General features: G+C 38.6%; 1 protein-coding gene across 7 annotated transcripts in view; it reads right to left on the bottom strand.

The window, feature by feature from the left end:
- The window catches only part of GAS7 (growth arrest specific 7), a 325,321-nt gene that overhangs the window by 195,324 nt on the left and 108,886 nt on the right, over positions 1-21,111 (bottom strand). The window contains exon 1 of one of the 7 annotated variants that reach the window (XM_069076773.1): positions 2,553-2,687. The exons of 5 other annotated variants lie outside the window; for them this stretch is intronic. In XM_069076773.1, the coding sequence (XP_068932874.1) occupies positions 2,553-2,576 (24 nt within the window). In that variant the 5' untranslated portion in view covers positions 2,577-2,687. Of the gene's footprint in view, positions 1-2,552; positions 2,688-21,111 lie in introns of those variants that run through there. One more of the 7 variants, XM_069076782.1, reaches the window with a different exon arrangement.

A 21,111-nucleotide genomic window follows, 5' to 3' on the forward strand; every position in this document is an offset into this window, starting at 1 on the left:
TAAAATCCAGCATGAGATACTAGCTGTGTGACCCTGGGCAAGTCTCTTAATCTCACTTGCCTTAGTTTCCTCATCTGTAAATGAGGTGGAGAAGGAAATAGCAAACCACTCCAGTATCTCTGCCAAGAAAAGCCCAAATGGGGTCACAAAGATTCAGACCCAGTTTATAGGCTAAACAACAACAGGCCAGATTAAGAGTTAAAAATGACTCAACAACAACAATAACTAAGGTGTGCAGGTCCATCAGATATGATCTGCCTGCTGGCTTAGAAATCTTGAGAGCCTCACCCTCATTCAGAGTTTTTTATGATCTTGTTTGCTTGAGACTCTAAGTGAGCCTACCTGCCCTGTTACTGGGTGAATGTGTAATTCCAGTAGGACTGTCCTTGTAATGGCAGGAATCTTTTGGGGAATATTTCAGATTTCCTTTGAAATAGGGACCCAGAAGAAATCCTCTAGAATATATAGCATACATTGTACATAGGATAGGCATACAACAAGCATTTGAAGGAATCATGGAGAAATGAAAAGAGCAGTGAATATTGGATCAGAAGAGCAATTTGAACCTCAGCTCTGTGTGCCTATGGGTAAGTCCCTTGACTTCAATCCCTGAACCTGTTTCCTCACATGCAACATGGAGATAATAACCATTTCAAATGAACACTAGAGAAGATCTGTGTTCAAATTCTAGCTCTGACACTTGCTACCTATGCAGCCATGGGCAAGTCATTCCTTGAAGAGTCAAATCTCAATTTCATTATTTGTAAAGTGAGAGGGACTCCATTAGATGGTTTCTAAGGTTCCTTGTGGCTCCAGATCAATCATTCTATAATTCCTGCAGAGCGTCCTCTTCATCTGCTTAAAAACAAGTGCACTGTGACTAACAGTTCTAAATCTAGTTATACAGTGATAAATGTAATCATTATTAAATGGAGAATGTTGCAGGAAGAGACCCCACATTTCAGCACGAGCTAGTTTCCAGAATGCCAAAAGACAGCCTTTTACAGTACGCTTTATTGCTATTCATGTCAGTCTGCCCCCTGCCCCAATTCCACCCCCACACACGTACACAGCAAAGAGATGGGTACACATGGACAAACGGCTCTGTCCTCACCATGGAAATGTATGCACCCATGTGATGCCATTCTGCAGAACCCTGCCTTACATCTTAAAGAGACTTCTTTCTGGTTTCTTGATACCTCTGCAGCAAACAGAATCATGAGAGAAAAACAATCAACAAGCCAGAGGAAAGAAAAAACTCTCAACATCAAGTGCAGGTAGGGTCAAGTCAAAGGCAACAAACGTTGGCCGTTAGAGTTTTAAAGCGGGATTATGGCACCCAGGCGAATTCAACAACCCATGAGGAAAGCAGTCGAGCAGCTAGTGCAAGTGAGGGAGCACGGAGATGACCTAGGGTGCAGTAAGGCATTGAGACCCCGTCTTATTCAGGGTGCAATGGCCTTCACATTCAGTGCAACCTTTGTGTAAAAAGATCTCAAACAATGCTCCCTGGCTAGATGACACTGTGCTAGGAAAGGGCGGCTGGTCCCCTGGAAAGTCTAGCCTATTTCCTCTGTGGCACAACTGATGATCTCCAGGCTCCCTAATTGGAGGGAGGTGAAGATGGGGTCAACGAGGGTGTTGGTCATGGCTCTCAATTCCAGCTCAGAGCTTTAATAAGATAGAATTGGTTGAGTTGTGACATGGTAAAGCCTATGGACTCTTTCTCAGGATAATGTTTTTAAAAGCATAAAATAAAATGTATAGGATTACAAAGAAAACCAATTTTATTAAAATACAATGATCAAGTTCATAGACTCTAGGTTAAGAGCCCTGTTAGTACTTCTACCTGCTTAGAGCCTGGAGATTCAGGGGACCATGATAATTCAAGAGGGTAGAACCATGAACCATGAGGAAGGAAGTATACTTCACACATTTCAGAGCCCTTGTGGCAAAACCTCAGTCACCCTCTCCTAGTTAAGGCTCTGCTGCTAGGCAACAAAAAGGCAACCCAACAAAACTGATTTTCCAGTTAATACACAAGTGCAAAATTCAGATACTTCTTATTCCTAATTCACGACTTCAATATGATCTCTTCTCCCTTCTGCCTCTAAACAAATGCAATCAATAAGCATTTATTAACTCCTTACTTGGTGGTGGGCACAATGCTCATTTGAAACTACAAAGAAAGGCAAAAAACACATAGGAGCAAGAACAGGGAAACTATTAGAAGAGAGACTTAGGCCTTTAGGAAGTGTGTGTGTGTGTGTGTGTGTGTGTGTGTGTGTGTGTGTGTGTGTGTGTGTGTAGAGGGGGTTAGTGAATTATATAGAAAGAATAGAAAAAGAAAACATCATCCAGAGTCCTTTCTATGCTTATCGGAAATCTACAACGACTAAACAGCTCCCTTAATAAGGAATGTAACACATCCGAGGACAAAAACAGCCAGCAAGAAGCAGAAAGACAACCTGTCTCAAATACCTTGGCAGAGAACTACTGCCTGAACTCAAGATGAACCACCCCAGCAATGGTCCAGGCAGGTTGTGACTCACCTCAACCCCACGGTCCCTTGTCATTGAAAGCTGACATACTGGCCATTTTCCTCCAGTTTTCACATACACTTGTTTCTTCAGGCAGCACAGCTAATTCACTGTGCAAAGCAGCATTTATATATAGAAAGTTGCAGCCACGCAGGTTAGCATTAAAATAGAGACTTGGTGTTGCTATGGCAACCAAACAAATGATATTCAAAATGAAACAGAGAAGTATTCCACAAAGAGGAAAGCATTTCCAACTCTTTCCAACACAGCTGAGCCCACTGCCCCATGGAGTAGATACTGTTGTCCCTGAGTGGACCCTTGTCTTGCTCAGCTTCCTGGTTTTAGTTTCTTTCACTGCTGCCCCCAGAAAGACTAGACTTCCCCACTGCAACGCTGAAGGCCACTTCTCATCCAAAGGCTAGGTTTCTTCTTCATGTAGGAACAAGAAGACAAGATTTTTTCTTTAGACAGAGCCAACATTGAACATTCAATAAGCATTTATTATAAACATAGCACTGTATTAGGGACTGAAGATACAAAAGGAAAAAAAATTAAAAATCAAAATCTTGGCTTTCAAGGAAGCTATATTCTATTGGAAGATGAAATTCATACACAGATAACTAAACACAACAACTGGAGGTGGGGAAGGGAAGGGGTGGAAAATGGTACCCAAATTGAGCCATAAAGGAAGTGAAGGATTATAAGAGACAAAGGTCAAAAAAATTGATGTCTAGGCATGGGGAACAACCTGTATGAATGTGCCATAAGTATTATTGTACCATAAGAAATATGAAGAATTCAGAGAAATGTGGAAACACAAATGAGCTGATGCAGAATAAAGTAAGCAAAAAAGAAAAATAATCTAACACGGTGGCTACAAATAATCATCATGACCAAAGTTCACACCTCTTTCCCTTTTCTGCCGAATATGGAACATTGAATATAATGTGAGACTTAGCTGATGAATTAGTTTGTTTTACTGAACTGCATTTCCCACCCACCCCTGCCTTTCTTATCCATTTTTTTTGCTATAAAAGATGCAGAAGGGAAAGCGATGTATTTACAAATGAAGGTGAAATAAAATGAATGGAGGCAGGAGGGAGAATTTTGAGTTTTGGGGAACAGCTAAAAGGGAACTATGACCATAATATAGATTGTGTGAATGGGAAGGGAAGTAATATGAAATAAATCTAGAAAATTAAGTTGGAGTCTGCTTAAATTCTAGGTTGAATAATTTGTATTTTATCCTAGAGGCAATAGAAAAGAGCGGAAAATTTTTGAGAGAACAATAGAGTATAAATGCTTCTGCTTTAGGAAAATAATTCTGGCAGTTCTATAAAAGAGGGATTTGAGCCTGGAGAAATGAATTAGAATGCTAATGCAGTACTTTAGATGATAAGGGTCTGAACAAGAGTGATGGCCATATCAGTGGATTGAGTGGGTGTGGATATGAGAGATGTTATAGATACAGCTTCAACAAAATGTGATGGGTGTTGGGATATGGGGTAGGGGGTGAGAAAGGGAAGAGGCAAGGATGAATCTCAAAAACAAGTGAGTGAAACTGGATTGAATAATGAACTTGGAGTCAAGAACTGTGTTCAAATCCTGCCAGAGATATTAATTAGTTGTGTAACCACTGGCAAGTAATTTAACCCCTCTGTAATTTAGTTTACTTATAAGTAAAATTAAGGGTTTGGACTATAACCTTAAAGGTTTGACCTTCTAGCTCATAGCTCTCTAACTTTGTAGTTCTAAATGAGGTCATGAACCTGAGTAGTTGGGAAAATAGTGATGCCTTCAACAGAGATAGAGAAGATGAAGGAGAGGTATATTAGGGGAATATAGGTATATAAAGGGGAAGGTTTAAATAATTAATTCTCCTTTGATCATTTTAGCTTGAAATTCATATGGGACATTCAGATAGAGATGACTAATAGGAAGGTGGTGGAACTCAGGAGAAAGATTCGAGATAGAGATTTGAATAGGTTCATAGGTCTGGAAGTCATTTGCAAAGACATGTTCATTGAACCTTGGGAGGTGAGAGTTCACCAAGGGAAAGAGAGAAGAGAAGGGGGCCCGGGAGAACACTGACATGTAGTAGAAGAGAGCTGGATGATGGTTCAGCAAGAGTCACTTTTAGAGGGGCGGCTAGATGGCACAGTGAATAGAGCACCGGCCCTGGAGTCAGGAGGACCTGAATTCAAATCTGGCCTCAGACACTTAACACAAAAACTAGCTGTGTGACCTGGGGCAAGTCACTTAACCCCAATTGCCCCCCAAAAAGCAAAAAAAAATTTAAAAAAATTTTTAAAAAATGAGCAGCTAGGTGGCACAGTGAGTAAAGCGCCAGCCCCGGAGTCAGGAGGACCCGAGTTCCGTTCCGGCCTCAGACACTTAACAACCACACACAAAAACTAGCCATGTAACCTTGGGCAAGTTACTTAACCCCAATTGCCCTCCAAAAAGGCAAAAAAAAAATCACTTTAAAAGAGATGGGAGGAAATGGTTTCACAGAAGCCAAGAGTATTAGGCTTTTAAAATTTCAGTGTTCTTGGTTATAATTCTTCCTTACAACTTTACTAATGTTTGGCATGAAGGTATTTGTAGAACCTATATTGAATTGCATGCTGCCATAGGGAAGGGGTGGAAAGGAGAGGGAGAAAATTTGGAACTCAAGGGATCATAGAACTGAATGTTATAAACTAAAAGTAAATAAATTTAATGTGAAAAAAATGAAAATTAAAAAAAATAAAATCTCAATGTTCAATTAAAATAAGGATTGAGAAGAGGCCTTTGAATTTAGTAATTAGGAGACTGATGGTAATCCTGGAGAGAATATTTTCATCTGAGTGGTGGTGTTTTCAAAGAAAATAATCATAGAGGGAGGAGACAATACTTTATAGCAATAGAATGATTACCAGGTATCATAAGAGACTATTATTTCATATCCCCCCGCTCTTTTGTGGCAAAACTCCCTTAAGAAAGCCATCTACAATCAATGCCTCCACTTCCTTTCCTCTTATTCTCTTAATTCTCTCACTTCTGACCTCACTCACCTGAAACTGCTCTCTCCAAACTTAACAATGATTTCTTAATTGTCAAATCTATTAGGCTTTTCTTAGTCCTAATGTATCTTGATCTCTGAAAACTCTGACACTGATCACACTTTTCTCATGACACTCTCTTCTCTCTAGCTTTTCAAGATAGTATATCCTGGCTTTCTTCCTACCTGTCTCACTCCTCAGTCTCCTTTGCTGGTTCTGCATCTAGAAAATGCCCACTAACTGTGTGTGTTCTCATCCCCTCCTTCTGTCCTGGGTCTTTTTTTTAATTCCCTCTATGTCATTTCATGTACTGATCTCATGACCTCCCAAAGATTCAGCTATCATCTTTCAGATGTACTGATGCAACCCTTACCTCCCTGCTGGTGGGTGTTTTTAACCAATTATTCCCTCTCCCTCTCCCTCTCCCTCTCCCTCTCCCTCTCTCTCTCCCCTCCCCCAACCCCCAAACTAGCCCCAGGTAACTGACCAGGGACAGAGACATTTTAGGTACTTCTGGACTTCTCAAACATCACAAATCCACTCTGCTCCAAGTAATTTTTTATCCTATACCAAAACCAAGCACAAAACACCAAAGTTACACAAGCAGCAAATGGTAGTGTCAAGATTCTAAGTTGTTTCATTCATTCCCTCATTTACTCATTTCCTCTTCTAACCTCCCTCTCTTTTTCACAACTCCACGGAACACTCCTCAACCCTAAATACTCCTTTGTAACTTCCACTAATTACTCTTAATGAAAATCACTTGATCTCATGGTTGAATGGGAACTCATCAGTCCAACCCCATGAACAAGAATCCAGATGCAAATAATCATCCAGCCTTTGTCTGAAGACCTCTAGTGAAAACAAACCTACTACCTTTTAAGGCAGTTCATTCCTTTTAGAAATCTCCTAGAAAGGTCTTCCTTATATCAAGGCTAAATTTACTTCTTTGAAACTTCTATCCAATATTCCTCATCCAGCCCTCTGAGCTGAATAGAACAAGACTATATCCCTATTTAATGTGACATTACGATACTAGAATACAACTATTTCTGTCCCCCTTCTCTTTTCCACCTCAGTTACTTTAACCAAATTTCATTCATTATTCCTTGCAGCTTATATCTTTCCTCAAATAAGACACCCAAATTTAAACACAATAACATTTTACATGTGATCCAAGGAGGGCAAAGTGAAGGATAATTATTTCCCTTAGGACACTAAGATTCTTGATGTAGTCAATGATTTAATTAGTGTTTTTCCCCCTTCTTCTGTAACATCATCCTAATAGGTCTTTTTCATGTGAACTTTTGCCCTGGTACACTTCTCCCATCCTATACTTGTGTATTGACTTTCTGAACCTGCCTAGTGCTTTACAATTTATGCCTGTTAAATTTCATAATTGAAGACCCTACAGAGAGTCCTCACAGTCAGTCTTATTTCAGGTTAATAAATATTTATTAAGTGCCAGGCATTGTGCTAGACACTGGATATACCAAAAGAAAAAAGATTGTTTGACCTAAAGGAGTTTGCAGTCTAATAGAAGAAGACAACCCACAAAAGAGAGCTGAAAGGAGATGGATTTCCCCCATGGAGGGACATGATGGAGGAGTCCAGAAGGATTCAGACAGATGGGAAACAAAGAGATAGTTGGCCTGAAGCACGTTCTTAAAGGAGATTTTGGGTGGAAACCAATAGCCTTTAATCAGAGAGACAGACCTCAGAGGCAGAAGGTTCTTAGGAAGGGTGAACTCCTGTGTTGAAAGGATAATGAGGTTCTTGAGAAGTCCAACAGGAAGCAGATGGTGGGAAATGTCCCTCCATGTATTTTAAATCCCAGTCAAATAGTATAACTTGTTAGCCTCTACATGGGATGTGTACTTTGCTAGCTCTGCCTAGAGATGTGCTTTCTTGCCCATTCCCCACTTTTGCCTGTTGAATCTCCATTCTTCCTGTCAAGTCCAACTAAAAAAAAAACAAACAAACTCTTCTCCAAAAAGAGCTTCCTGATTCCTCCCAGTGGGTAAATATGTTTTTTCTTCTTGATTTCATGTAGCACTTTAATTTGGCATTTGGTGTTTATAATTTTTGTGTATTTGTCCTATCTCTATGCTAAAACTGGGGGCAGTGACATTTTTGTCTCTAAAATTTCAGTTCAATAAGCATTTATTATGCACCTTTATGTGCTCGGCAATGTGCTAGGTACAAGAGGAACAAAAGTAAAAATGGAAACTTTTCTTATCCTGAAAAAATTAAATATTCTTCACACAGCAGGTTGATTTCTATTTGCTGAACTGAATTACCAAGTAGGATATCAAGGCAAAGATAGAAAAAAGACAGAAATGGTCAAGGAATTATGCAAATAAAGTGACTGAAGTGACAATAACCTTGGACTCATATATTTCACTACTGGATTTATACCCCAAGGATGTCATTACTAAGAAAGTTTCTAGGGGCGGACAGGTAGCACAGCAAGTAAGAGCACCAGCTCCAGTGTTGAGAAGACCTGGAGATTGAATCCCGGGCTCAGACACTTAGCACCCACCCAGAAACACCTGGCTGTGTAACCTTGAGCAAGTTACTTAACCCTGATTGCTTAAAAATAAAAAAAAAAACAATTAAAAAAGAAAAAGAAAGTTTCTATATACATTAAAATATTTATAACATCACTTTTTGTTGTAGCAAAGAACTGGAAACAAAGTAACTGACCATCAGTTGGGAAAGGGAATGGAACCATGTAAAAAACAAGGAATAAAAAACTGATAAGTATGGAAAGCTAACATGATTTAATACAAAATGAAGTAAGCAGAACCAAGAAATAATAACTAGAGTAATGTAAATGAAAAGAACAACTACCACAAAAATCATTGTGACTGTTACAGAATTACAAAGAGAGAGTATGACCCCAAAGAGACCAACACCTTCATCCTTTCCTTTGCAGAACTGAGAGGTCCATGGATGTGAAAGATTGCATTTATTTTCAGACTTAAACAGATTGATTGGTTTTGCTGAAACTTCCCTCTTTTTTCTTTTTTTCCTGAAAAGTATTATATTATTTATCATATGGAACAGTTCTGGGGGAGGGGATCATAGGAGAAATCCAGGAGAAGAAAAAAAAGTTATCAACAAAAACATTTAAAAATTAAAATATGGGGTTACAGTTTCCAATTAAATTTGCACCTACAGAACCCATAGAAAGCACAACTTCATCCTGATTCAAAAATAACTACAAAGAGGCTTTTACATGATATCTGAATGCCAAAGAGTTTCCCCAAAGGCACACAGACACATGGAGATGGTGGATTAGGGGTTAGTGATCAGAACCATAAATAAACAGATTTACTATTTGAGAGCTTAGTCCCTAAGGAAAAGTCAGAAGGCTTTTGGAAAGAATCATATATTCACCATTCCCCTAACATAGACAGGGTTCCTCTGCTTTGACAACAAGCCCTCATCTCCAGACAGACCTCCCAGAAAGAATATTTAAGGGCTGGTGTTACATTCCATCCATCATTATATCAATCTCTCTCTGCTTTGCTTGGCTTTTTAGCATTATTATATTGTTTTACAATTCAACTGATGATAATTCAGTTTATTTTCTAGTTATATACAAATGTATACAGGCACCAAGAGGATTACTGATTCATAAATGGAAGAGTTCTACTTCTAGGGCAGGGTATTAGAGGAAACAAAAGTAACCTTCCTTCCTAACTGTCCCTTCTCCCTTTTTAATTCAATTGGTTGGCTTCTCTCAGACTATCAATTTACACTACACTATAACTGAGAGTACCTCTTTGGCCTGAGAAGTTTTGGACTTTTCTAGGCTTGCTTTTGTGATTATCTTTCTACCTTCAAATAGCAAAATTAACCAGTATGTCTTCTGGCTATTAAAATCTTCATTAAACTGCTAGAAATCATGAGGATACCCAGAAAGACTGAATTATTGATATACTTTTCTCATTTTTGCATAGTGTTAAAATTTTTTGTTATATACAGGACATTATTCACATATTGTCCCAAGATTATATTTGTATTGGTAAATGCATAGAAATGTGAGTGAAATATATATATGTAAACACACATATTGTTGTTTGTCCTTCATTTTCAAAGAGGATCAATGATATCATGGGTGATGTCTTGACTCATGTGTGAATTGGATTTAAGTGTGGCAGCATTGCACAAAGTAGTCAACCTCACTCTCTCTTCCTGGCTCACTGAAGTCCAATGGCAAGACAAAAGTCAGGACAACTGGGATGCAGTGTCTTCCCAAGCTCTAAGCACTCCACAGGAATTGCTTCAGCTACCTTACCTGTCTTTGGAACAAATTGTTTTCATCCACCCATTCTGCCTGGGGAAGTCTTAATACGCTGGGGACAAAAATCCCCTTAATTCTCCAATGGGTTTGTGAAACATTGATTACCTTCAGCCTGGTTTAGCCCATCTGCTAAGACAGTTTAACTGGATGTGGCTGCCATGCACTCTATAGCTTCTTGGAGCTAAAGGTGATAATTTAGTGCTAGGTAGACACAAAAGGTGGATAAGCAGCCCTGAAAAGGGCTCAGAAAGCCCTCACATCAGAGGTGCCCATTTTCCTTGAATACACACATAAAATTACATGTATGTGTATAAATAAAATATTAATTGCCAATACTGCACTTTGTTGTTATGCATTGGTTAAGTCTCTTAATCTCTGAGATAATTGTAGCTCCTTTTCACACATAGATTGACTGTTGTTGACCATAATTGCCCCACCTCTGCCTGAAACTATGGCATTTCACGCCATTCCAATGTAATCTATGTGTAAATTGGGTTCTAGTTCCTAACATAACATGATAGAGTGGCTTTATTTTGGGGAACTCTCTTGATAACTTCTATAATTCACCCAAGATTTCCCTGAGAATATCACAATTTAGTGTCTTTCTTAAGATCCTCTGCTTTCTAGCAACCATCAGACTAACATGTCACTGGATAGAGCAAAGGTTTAATCTAACCTCACCAAAACTATATAGATGGTTGAACAAAGCCATTAAAGAATTAGGGAAGAGGCATCTAGGTGGTACAGTGAATAGAGCACCGACCCTGGAGTCAGAAGGACCTAAGTTCAAATCTGGCCTCAGACATTTAACATTAAAAAAAAAAAAAAAACTAGTCATGTGACCTTGGGCAAGTCACTCAACCCCAATTGCCCTAAAAAAAAAGCAAGAAAGAAAGAAAGAAAGAAAGAATGAAAGAAAGAAAGAAAGAAAGAAAGAAAGAAAGAAAGAAGGAAAGAAAGAAAGAAAGAAAGAAAGAAAGAAAGAAAGAAAGAAAGAAAGAAAGAAAGAAAGAAAGAAAGAAAGAAAGAAAGAAAGAAAGAAAGAAAGAAAGAAAGGATTTTGGGGTGGCCAGGTAGCACAGCGAGTAGGAGCACCAGCCCCAGTGTTGGGATGACCTGGGGATGAATCCGGGCTCAGATACTTAGCACCACACCCAGAAACACCTGGCTGTGTAACCTTGAGCAAGTTACTTAACCCCAATTGCTTAAAAAAAAAAAGAATTAAAGAATCAGGGAAGATCCATCTTTACAGGTGTCAACAAGCAATCTTCCCTCTGGACCTACATGGCTCACAGTAGCAGAAAAGACTTAGTTCCACATTGCTCTTCAATCAATGTGGTACCTTTCTGTCCTGGTGGGCTAAACAAATGATGTGGCCTATTGTTTTCTCCTTGGGTCTGAGAAAAGCTGGGCATCTCTCTTCTCTCCTACATTCTTTACTGAGGCTCTGAATCCCTTTCCTCTCTCTCTCATCTTTTCTTTCATATCTTCATCTGGCACCAACCTCCTAGAAACACATGGCACCCTTCAGAGGCTGCACAAACATCCAAGATATGCAACCCTAAGTCCTCATGTCTTCTTTTGGCATGAATCTCTTATGTAGTTCCCTGTGGTGGGTATCCAGTTTCATGTCTTTGGGCTACATCTCCCTTGTCTGTAAAACAAGGAGCTTGAACCATATCATCTTTAAGTCCTACAAAGACTCCCCCTCCCCGTGTAATGTAAAAGAAATTTGAATATCTTTCCTGCCCCTTAAGAGGCCCATGGGATCATGTGGAGACCATGGTGGGAGGAGCTTGCCAAACAGGTAGAGAAGGAAGAGGTGGGAGTAGGAAGTGTGGGTGAGGCAGAGTTGAGAGGGAGTGAGACAGGACTGGGAGAGAAAGAGCAGGCAGAGCAAAGCAGAGCACCTAGCATAAGTGAGAGAGGATCACTCCCTCTCTCACTTATGCTAAGAGAACTTGTTTAGTGGGGAGGCCTAACAGAGAGAAGGCTTGGGATGTTGGTGCTCTCTGGATGGATGATGTGTATTGACTTTGTCTTAAAAAGAATGCTTCGGATGTCAGTCCTCCCTGCATTGGCAATAGACTGCTTTGTTACTATGATGGATTTGGTTTTCTGGTATATGAATAAATATCTTGGTTTTGTCTACAAAGAAGACAGTCTGTTATATGTTGTGATTCAAACCTGGAAATATGCCTGCATATTTATAGCAGCTGCTATGGGTATCACATTGGTGATATACCGGACCCTCCCCCTTCATCCCCCAAAGAAAAGCCAAACCCAATGCAAGCTTAATTATGTGACTTCAGTCATCAATGTTATATCAACTCAGTGATTCAAATCACTCTTTAAATTACCGCTTTCTTGGTTCCTACCCTTCCTGGGGAATTTTCACCTTGTTCAGTAGATAGAAAAAGAAAAAAAAAACAGCTTACTTGACACAAACTTCATAATTATCTGAGGCTCCAAAACTCCTTTCTATTGCCCTTGTTGGTACTCTACATAATTGAAGACAGCCAAAAATGGCAAGCTTCGTAGGCCTCTAAACCTCAGTCTTCTAGGCAGAAAAAGCAGAGTAGATTGACTTATTAAAAGAATCATTCACAAAAGCTCATATTTCTCTAGATATGTTAATTAATAAACATTTCATTTGGCAGAAGAAAATTCCATCTTAAAGGTAGACAAAGTATCTTCAATGCATATATCAAAATCATAGAAGATTTCTTGAAAGCTATAATGGAAAATTTGTTAAAATACCTTCTAATTATTGGTTCACCAGAGGAACCAATTTAGCTCTACACTGTCTTCCTGTTTTGAATGCTGATCCCCTTTATCACCAACTACAACCTGCCAAGTCTCAGCTTTGGATCACTTCCACCATTCTCTGAAACCATTCTCTGCTCCTACACACATAACTGCTGAATGAAAGTGGAGAAAATCATGCAACCTTTCTGACTGGGTCCACTAAAAATTTATGTCACAAAAACTCAACTGTGTCCTCACTGTTGCTAGACAATTCCTCTATACCTGCCTCAACTCATTATCCCATTCTCCATAGCAGCTCTTCCAAACCTTTTCATCCTTCAAACTTCCAATGACTCCCCCTCCCACCAACCTCCCAGCTAATAACCTGGCCTCATATTTTACAGAAAAAAATTGATATCATTAACTATAAGCTCCCTCTGTTTCTTCATCTTCATCCATCACTCAGATGCCTTCTGCCAGTATCTCCTCCTTCACTCCTGTCTCACATGATGAGACTAACCCCTCTATCTGTTCAAGCAATTCCACTCCATCCTGTCTCCTCCAATAGATTACCCCTTCTACTCTATTATTTTCAATCTTTCTCTAACTACTGGCTTATTCCCTACTGCCCACAAATATACCTATGTTTCCCCCATTCTGAAAAAACTCTTATTTGATCCTTCCATTTCTGCTATCATCCTATATCTTCTGGTCTTTGTAGCTACACTCCTTTAAAAGGCCATCTACAATAGTTGCCTCAACTTTCTCTCTTCTCACTCTCTTCTTAACCCCTTATAATCTGGCTTAAAACTATTATTCTGCTGAAGTCACTCTGCAAAGTAAACAATAAACTCTTAGTTGGTCATTAGTCATTCCTCAATTCTCATTCTTCCTGACCTTTCTCAGCCTTTGACACATGTGATCACCCTCTCCCCTTGATACTCTTCTCTTTCTAGATTTCTGGAGTACCACTTTTTCCTGGTTCACATCCTACCTATCTGACTGCCTCTTCTCAGTCTCATTTGCTGAATTCTCATCCAGATCACTCCCTCTAACCATGGGTATTCTTCAGGATTCTGTCCTGGGTCCTCTTCTCTCCTCCCTCCATAATACTTAACAAGGTGTTCTCAATAGCTCCATGAATTAAATTACCATCTCTCCACTGACTGATTCTCAAATCTGCCTATCTTGCCCCAATCTTTCTGTGGACCACCAATCTCACTTTTCCAAATGTCTCTAGGTTATCTTGAACTAGAAAGTCCAGTAGACATCTTGAACTCAACATATCCAAAACAAAATTCATTATCCTTCCTCCTCAATCCTTTGCTTCTCCTACCTCTCCTATTACAGCAGAGCACAAAACCATCCTCTCAGACCCTCAGGATCTCAAACCAAGAGTCATCCTGGTCTCCTCACTATCTCTCAAATCCCACATCCAATCTATGGCCAAAGTCTATTGATTTCACCTTTGCAACACCTTTCAAATATGTCCCTTTCTCTCCTCTGACACTGTTACCATTCTGGTAGCATTAACATTACATTATAGTAGGACCATTGCAATTTGCTTGCTGCCTGATCTGCCTGTCTCAAATCTCTCCCCATTCCAATTCCTCTTCCATTCAGCTCCTAAAATGATTTAGGTACAAAAACATCATCTTACTATTCAATAAATTCCAATGGCTCCCTATCACCTCTGGCATCAAAAGCAAAATCCTCTGGCATTCAAAACCCTTCAAAACCTAGCCTCCTACCTTTCCAGTCTTCTTACATTTATTCTGCCCTCGCCCAACCAAATACTCTTTGACTCTGGCCTCCAGATTGTTCTACCAACAAGATACATCTCTCAGCTCTGAGCATTTTCCTGATTGTCCAATGTCAGGAATGCTGTCCCTCCTGAACTCTGACGACTAACTTCCCTGACAACCTTTAAATCTCTACTAAAATCTCCTCTTTTACAGGTAGCCTTTCCTAACTCCTCTTAAATCTGGTATTTTCTATTATTTCCTATTTATCCTGTATGTAACTTGTTTGTATATATTTCTTTGCATGTTGTCTCCCCTGTTAGGCTGTGAGTTCCTTGAGGGCATGGACTGTCTTTTGTCTTCTTAAGAAACCATAGTGAATAGCACAGTCCCTAGCACATGTTAGACACTTAAGAAATGTTTACGGATTGATATTAATATCAAGCTATATTTAGATGTATACTTGACAGAGATGACATTAAAGATGTCTAGTGCAGAGTACTGACTGAATTAATCAATCAACAAGCATGTAGTGTTCCCTCTACATGCCACATACTATGCCAGGTCCTGGGGATACAAAAACAAAAATGAAAAACTCCCTATTTTCAAGGAACTTAAATTCCTTCAGAGGAGAGAATATACACAAAAAGTTAGGACACAAAATAATTACAAAAATAAAATGGGGGTTTAGGAAAGATTTCAGGAAGCAGTTAAGTGCTGGACTTGGGGTCAGGAAGACCTGTGTTCAAACCTTGTCTCAGATACTTGTTTAGTTATGTGACATGGGGTAAGTCATTTAAACTTTCTCAGTCTCAGTTTCCTTATCTGGCCTTACAGGGTTGTTGTAAGTCTCAAATGAGATCACATATGTAAAGCACTTTACAAATCTTACTATTCTTTTCACGCTAAAAATGAAAATTCTTCCATGCTTCAAAGAGAAGTCAGTTGTTGGGAGGTCAAAGTTAGAAATCATTGCATTACAAGTATGGAGGTGGAAAATGGAGTGTCCTGTATGAGGAACAGTAAGAAAGATAGCTTGAGAGAGGGGGAATAATGTGTAATAAGACTGGAAAGGTAAATTGGGGTCATATTGTAAAGGGCTTTAAAGGTCAAACAGGAATTTCTAGAAGTGATAAGGAGTCATTAGAAGTAGGAGAATGATTTATGCTTTAGGAAAATCACTTTGGCAGTGTGATACAAAGATGTCAAACACTTGGGTGCATGAAACACTCCATAGTCTAACCAGATTGAATGTTATTAGGAAATGTTTAGCAAAATAAAAATACAATAGAACATAGATAATGTTAATATGTATTTTTCTCTGACAGAATTTTCCCTCATTTCTATTTGAGATTGACACCACTGGTATAGAGGACAGCCTGGAGTGAGGGAAGACCTAAGGTAGGGAGAATAATTAGGCTGTTGCTAATAGTTCACAAAAGAGGTGGTAGAGATCTGAAAGAGGGTGGTACATCTGTTGGAAAGATGGGGACAAATGTAGCATCTCATTGTATATGTAGGCTGAGTAAGCATGGAGTTAATGATGGCTCTCAGATTACAAACTTGGATGACAAAGGATGGTGATCCTCTACACAAAAATAAAGATGTTTAGAAGAGGGGTGAGTTTAGGGATAAAGATAATGACTGTTGTTTTTGGACATGTTCTGTTAGAGATGTCTCTAAGCCATCAAAATGTCCAGTAAGCAGTTGATGACATAGGACTGTGCCACAGGAGACAAACAAGGGCTATATGTATAAATCTGTGCATGTATAATGTATAAAAATAATCCTATAGTAGTAGGCGATGAAGTCACCAAGTGAGAAAGTTCAGAAAAGAAAAGAAGGTGCCCAGACTTGGGGTAAATTTATAGTTTGTTGGTAGGTGGTGATTCAGCAAAGAATACTGAAAAAGATTGGTCAGAGAGAAAAGAGAACTATATAAGAGCAAAGCCTCTAGTTATATATAAACACCCTAACTAACCTATCCAGGTTAGTTATTTATTATCTATTAAATAAATTAATAACTTAATTAAATAATTATTTATTTTGATAAATAATTTATTATTGTATATTATTATGTAATGTATATATAATAGATTATATAATAAATATATAAATAATAATTAATGATGATTATTTAATAATAAAAATAATCATTAAAATTATTTAATTACATAATTAAATCTAATAAATAATATCTATTATTAAACCACCTATCTAACCTAATCCGGAGTCTCATCACCTCTCACCTGAAATACTACAGTAGCCTCTAACTGGTCTCTTTCCATTCAGTCTTTATCCTTTCCAGTCTGCATTCTGCACAACACTCATACTGATACTCTTGAAAGTCCAGGCTCAGCTCAAAAGACTTCAATTGCTTCTAACAGAAATCAAAAACTCTGTGTGGCATTTAAAGTTCTTTATGATCTTCTCTAACCTATATTTCTAGACTTGTTACACATTCTTCTTCTTCATGTATTCAACATTCCAGCCAAACTGGTCTACTTGTTTCTACCCAGACATGGCATTCCATCTCCAATCTTTGTCCCCACTACCTTCTCACTCTGTACAGTCCCTCATTTCCTCAAAGATGGCTCAGGTCAGGTGCAGCTTCTTAAAGGAGATCTTTCCTTATCCTTTCATCAGTGTTCTGCTTCACCAGTCCTCAAATTACTCTGTGTTTATCTGCTTTTTTTTTTTTTGTATATACTTATCGTGTACTTGTCAATTCTGACTATAAGCTCCTTGAGAGCTTTTTTTGGTTAGACTGTATTTCAACCTTTCTTTGTATCCTCAGTACTTAGCACAGTAGTTGGCACAAAGAAGGGCTTAATAAATGTTTGTTGATTGGTAGATTTAAGCAATACCCACACTTTAGTTCTCATTTTTGCTACTCAGTGATTTCAAAGAGATAAAGACAACAATATTCCATTATGAATATTGAGGAAATTTTTATCAGAAGACTTAGGACTACCTGCATTAAGACTACTATGTGTGGCTCATTTATTTTGTGAAAAAATAAGCTTCCTGACCCTAGAAATTATTGACAGCTGGGTCCTCTCCCTAATCAAACACATCCCTCCACTAGAAAAAATGAACAGCACTCTAATTCTTGGAGAGTGGGGAGGGGATGACAGAGCAGAGGACAGTATTTCCCCATATGACCACATTTCCTTTCTTTCTGCAATACTATGTGATTCACCCTCTGACGTGGGGTATTGCTACAAAAGGTCCTGTCAAATTTCTGTGATCATTCCCATTTCTCTTTTATATTGCCCAGATATATACAGTATTATATACAGTATTCATTGCATTGGAGTACACACTACACTGGAATACACTAGTGTACTAAACAATGAAAGTCTAAAGACTCTTTTAACACATGATTTTCAGATGCAAAGCAGCAGAAATATCAGAAGTATTTCTAAATCACTCTCTTTTGAGGTTTCACTAAACAGTTCCATAGTCTCTTGGGACCACAGGCTATGTGGTAGGTATGGGTTTAGTTTTCAATATTTGGGATTTTGGTAGTAGATGCTAGAGCAAAGGAAATACTACTGTAATGAAGCATCCTAGATAGCTAAATGAAGAATGCCTGAAAAAAAAAACGCATATTGATACAATAGGATATAATAATATTGTAAAATTGTAATATAATAATATTGTAACAAGTGCAATAAGAAAAAGCAAGGGACAGCTAGGTGGCGCAGTGAATAGAGCACTGGCCCTGGAATCAGGAAGACCTGAGCTCAAATATGGCCTCAGACACTTAACACAAAAACTAGCCATGTGACCTTGGGCAAGTCATTTAACCCCAATTGCCCTACCTTCCCCCCTCCAAAAAGAAAAAAAAAATAAATAAGAAAAGGCAAACATGAAGAATTTGGAGAAAGACTAAGAAGATTTCTACAATCTGATGCAAATTGAAACAAATAAGACCCCAAAAGAATAAGTGACTATAGCATTTTAAATGCAAAAATCACTAAAAGGAAGTCATACTGTGAGCAGTAGAAAAACTAATAATTGTCTTGGGAAAACAAAATGAAACATGTCTCCTTTGTATAAAGGTGGTCCATTTCTATCATGATCAGGGGCATGCTGCTAAATGTTTTACAAACATCTATTTAAAAAATGTACTCACACTTTTAAGTTTGAACTCTTTTATTAACATCTCCATCACTTTATTAATGTTGGACATTCAACAAAACAATAATGCAATCCTGGTTTCTTAGCATTTACTGATTTTCTGAAGTGGAAATGCCCACAGTGAAAATTTAACAATTCTCACTGGTTTGAGTCAACTCCAGCACACCTCTGACATGGCTCTTTTCATAATAATGATTGATGGAGGGTCAAGGAGATAGACATTTATTGGGTGACTTTTTTGTGGTCAGAAATGCTGAGTTGTGAAACAAGTCCACTCATTTTATACTTTTTCTCTTGGGCTTCCTAACTAGAGTGAAGTGAGTAGAAGAAGGGGAGATTTCCCTATGGGATCAAACTGCCTATATATACCCAGGATGCATGAAGTTTCTGAATTTTCAATTCCTGGCTGCCTTCTTCTGCCTTTCTGATTTCAGAGGTCAAAGGCAAGAAATTCTGAATATGGAGGCTCCCACCTTGAGGATTACCCAATGGCTGTCCCTCAAGTGCGGCAACAGTTTTCCAGTGTGAGTTTCCTTAATAGCATACTTCTTAGTAGGGAAGAAGGATACTGCACCTGGAGGGCCAAAGGTATGCCATGAAGGGCTGGGACTTTGCCAAGCCTCCATGATACTCTTGTAGTATCAGTGAAACTATTGTAGTACTACCAATGGTACAAGTATAAGGTAACTATTGAGTAGGTAGTTTTTCTGCAGTAAAAGATATCTTCTTCAAGAGTCTAATGAAGTAATGGACTCAGCATGGATAGAGAGCTGTCTCTGGAGCTTGGAAGCTCAGGTTTTAAGTCCACCTCTGAAATGGCCTGTGTCACCATGAGCAAAATATGAGACTTATCTAAACTTTTAGAGTTTTCCCTGAAATTCTACTGAGATAGAAACAGAATCAAAGAAAGAAAATTATCCCTCTGGGGTTTATGCTCCACCCAGGATCAAACTCAATTGTTTTGGGCTCAAAGATCCTTTAAGGCCCACCTCACCCCCCTCCGGTAGCCTGGCATGATATTACTCAAGGTTCAGCTAAGATATTACCTCTTCTGTTATCTTCCCTGACCTCCTAATTATTAGTGCTCTCTTCTCTTCAGATATCCCAAGAACATTTTGTCTGATCTTTCCTTTACCCTCTTTAGTCCCTAGCTGTATTTTACTTTTCTCTGTTTGTATTGTGTCCTCTTAGTAAATGCAAGTCCTTCAGTGCAGGTCAATATTTTCTTTGTATCTGACACCCTCACTAGTATCTTATACATAGAGGGGGCTTAATACATATTCACTGTATTAAATTTACAACTATGGGTAGAAAAAATTTGTAAATATTTAAGGGAAAGAGGAGACCCTAAAAGATAAAACATCATTTTGATTACACAGAATTAAAAGACTTTTTCCCATAAACAAATTCAGTGAAGCTGGGATAAGAAGGGAAACCACTGATTAGAAAAAATCTTTGACTCAAATATCTCCCATCAGAAATTTGTAGATTTATATAAATATATAAAGATAAGAATCTTTATCCAATTGATAAGTGAACAAATAATATGCTTAAACAGTTCCCAAAGAAAAACTTTTCAGTGACTTCCAGGTCATACAACTAATGAGAGTAAAAACTAGACATTTTTTTCTGACTCATACCCACCTCTCAAAACTCCCCAAAATGAGAATTATCACTAAGAAGTAAAGTAATTGCAGCTGTTTCTAAAGGCTAAGATATAAAAACCATGACAAGTTAATAACTGATGAGCTATCAGCAGAGAAGCCTAACTGATACCAAGTTCATTCACCAATACTTCCTGCACTAGCACACATGCTAGGATTGCATAATAGGACCCTCTGAGATCCACTCAACTATTGCTGAGATTCCCTCCCCTTGCTGTTGCAATCTCACCCTCATGCACACTCCCACAAACCTCTTATCACCCTATCATTCTGTGGCAACAAGCAACAGAACTAAGCTTTGCCCACCTGACTTTTGTATGGAGAAGGAAGAGGGATAGAAAAGCCAAAATGTGCTCTGCTTTGAGTGGCATCACACTTCAATGAAGCTCTGCTATGCCAGAGAACTAAAAAAGAGGGAATTAGAGCAGGGTGCCAATTGAAATCTAGTTATACAAATCCTGAAGGAAAGGGGACTAGTAGCCATCTGGGGCCATTTGAATAATCAAAGAAATTATTTGGGACAGGGACTGAGGCTGGTGAAAAGTGAATTCCCAAGTACTGTAGAAGGCTGAGACAGCTTTGAAGTCTAATACTTGAGAGATCTGCCACCAAAGGGGAATGCGTAAAAAAAATGAGCAATGAGGGACTCTGAGGAAAAGGACTGAAAGAAAAAAAAAAAGAAGAAACCCAAAGATCTCAGAAGGTAGAAAACTAATTTAAAATCTTGAGTCACAAGCATAGAAATCAACAGGAAGGACATTGATACAGAAGAGAAGATGTCCTCTGACATATCTGAATAAATATTACAAGAGAAATAAACCAACACCTAATAAGCCAGTCAAGAAAACTCTGTGGGTTCCAAAAAGCACATAAAACCACATTGGGATGTTATCAGATGATTCAAGAGGGAAATAA

This window comes from Petaurus breviceps, unplaced genomic scaffold, assembly GCF_028583685.1.
Source record: "Petaurus breviceps papuanus isolate PSGF00001 unplaced genomic scaffold, PetGlider_PUasm1.0 90925, whole genome shotgun sequence".
NCBI classification, from domain to species: domain Eukaryota; kingdom Metazoa; phylum Chordata; class Mammalia; order Diprotodontia; family Petauridae; genus Petaurus; species Petaurus breviceps.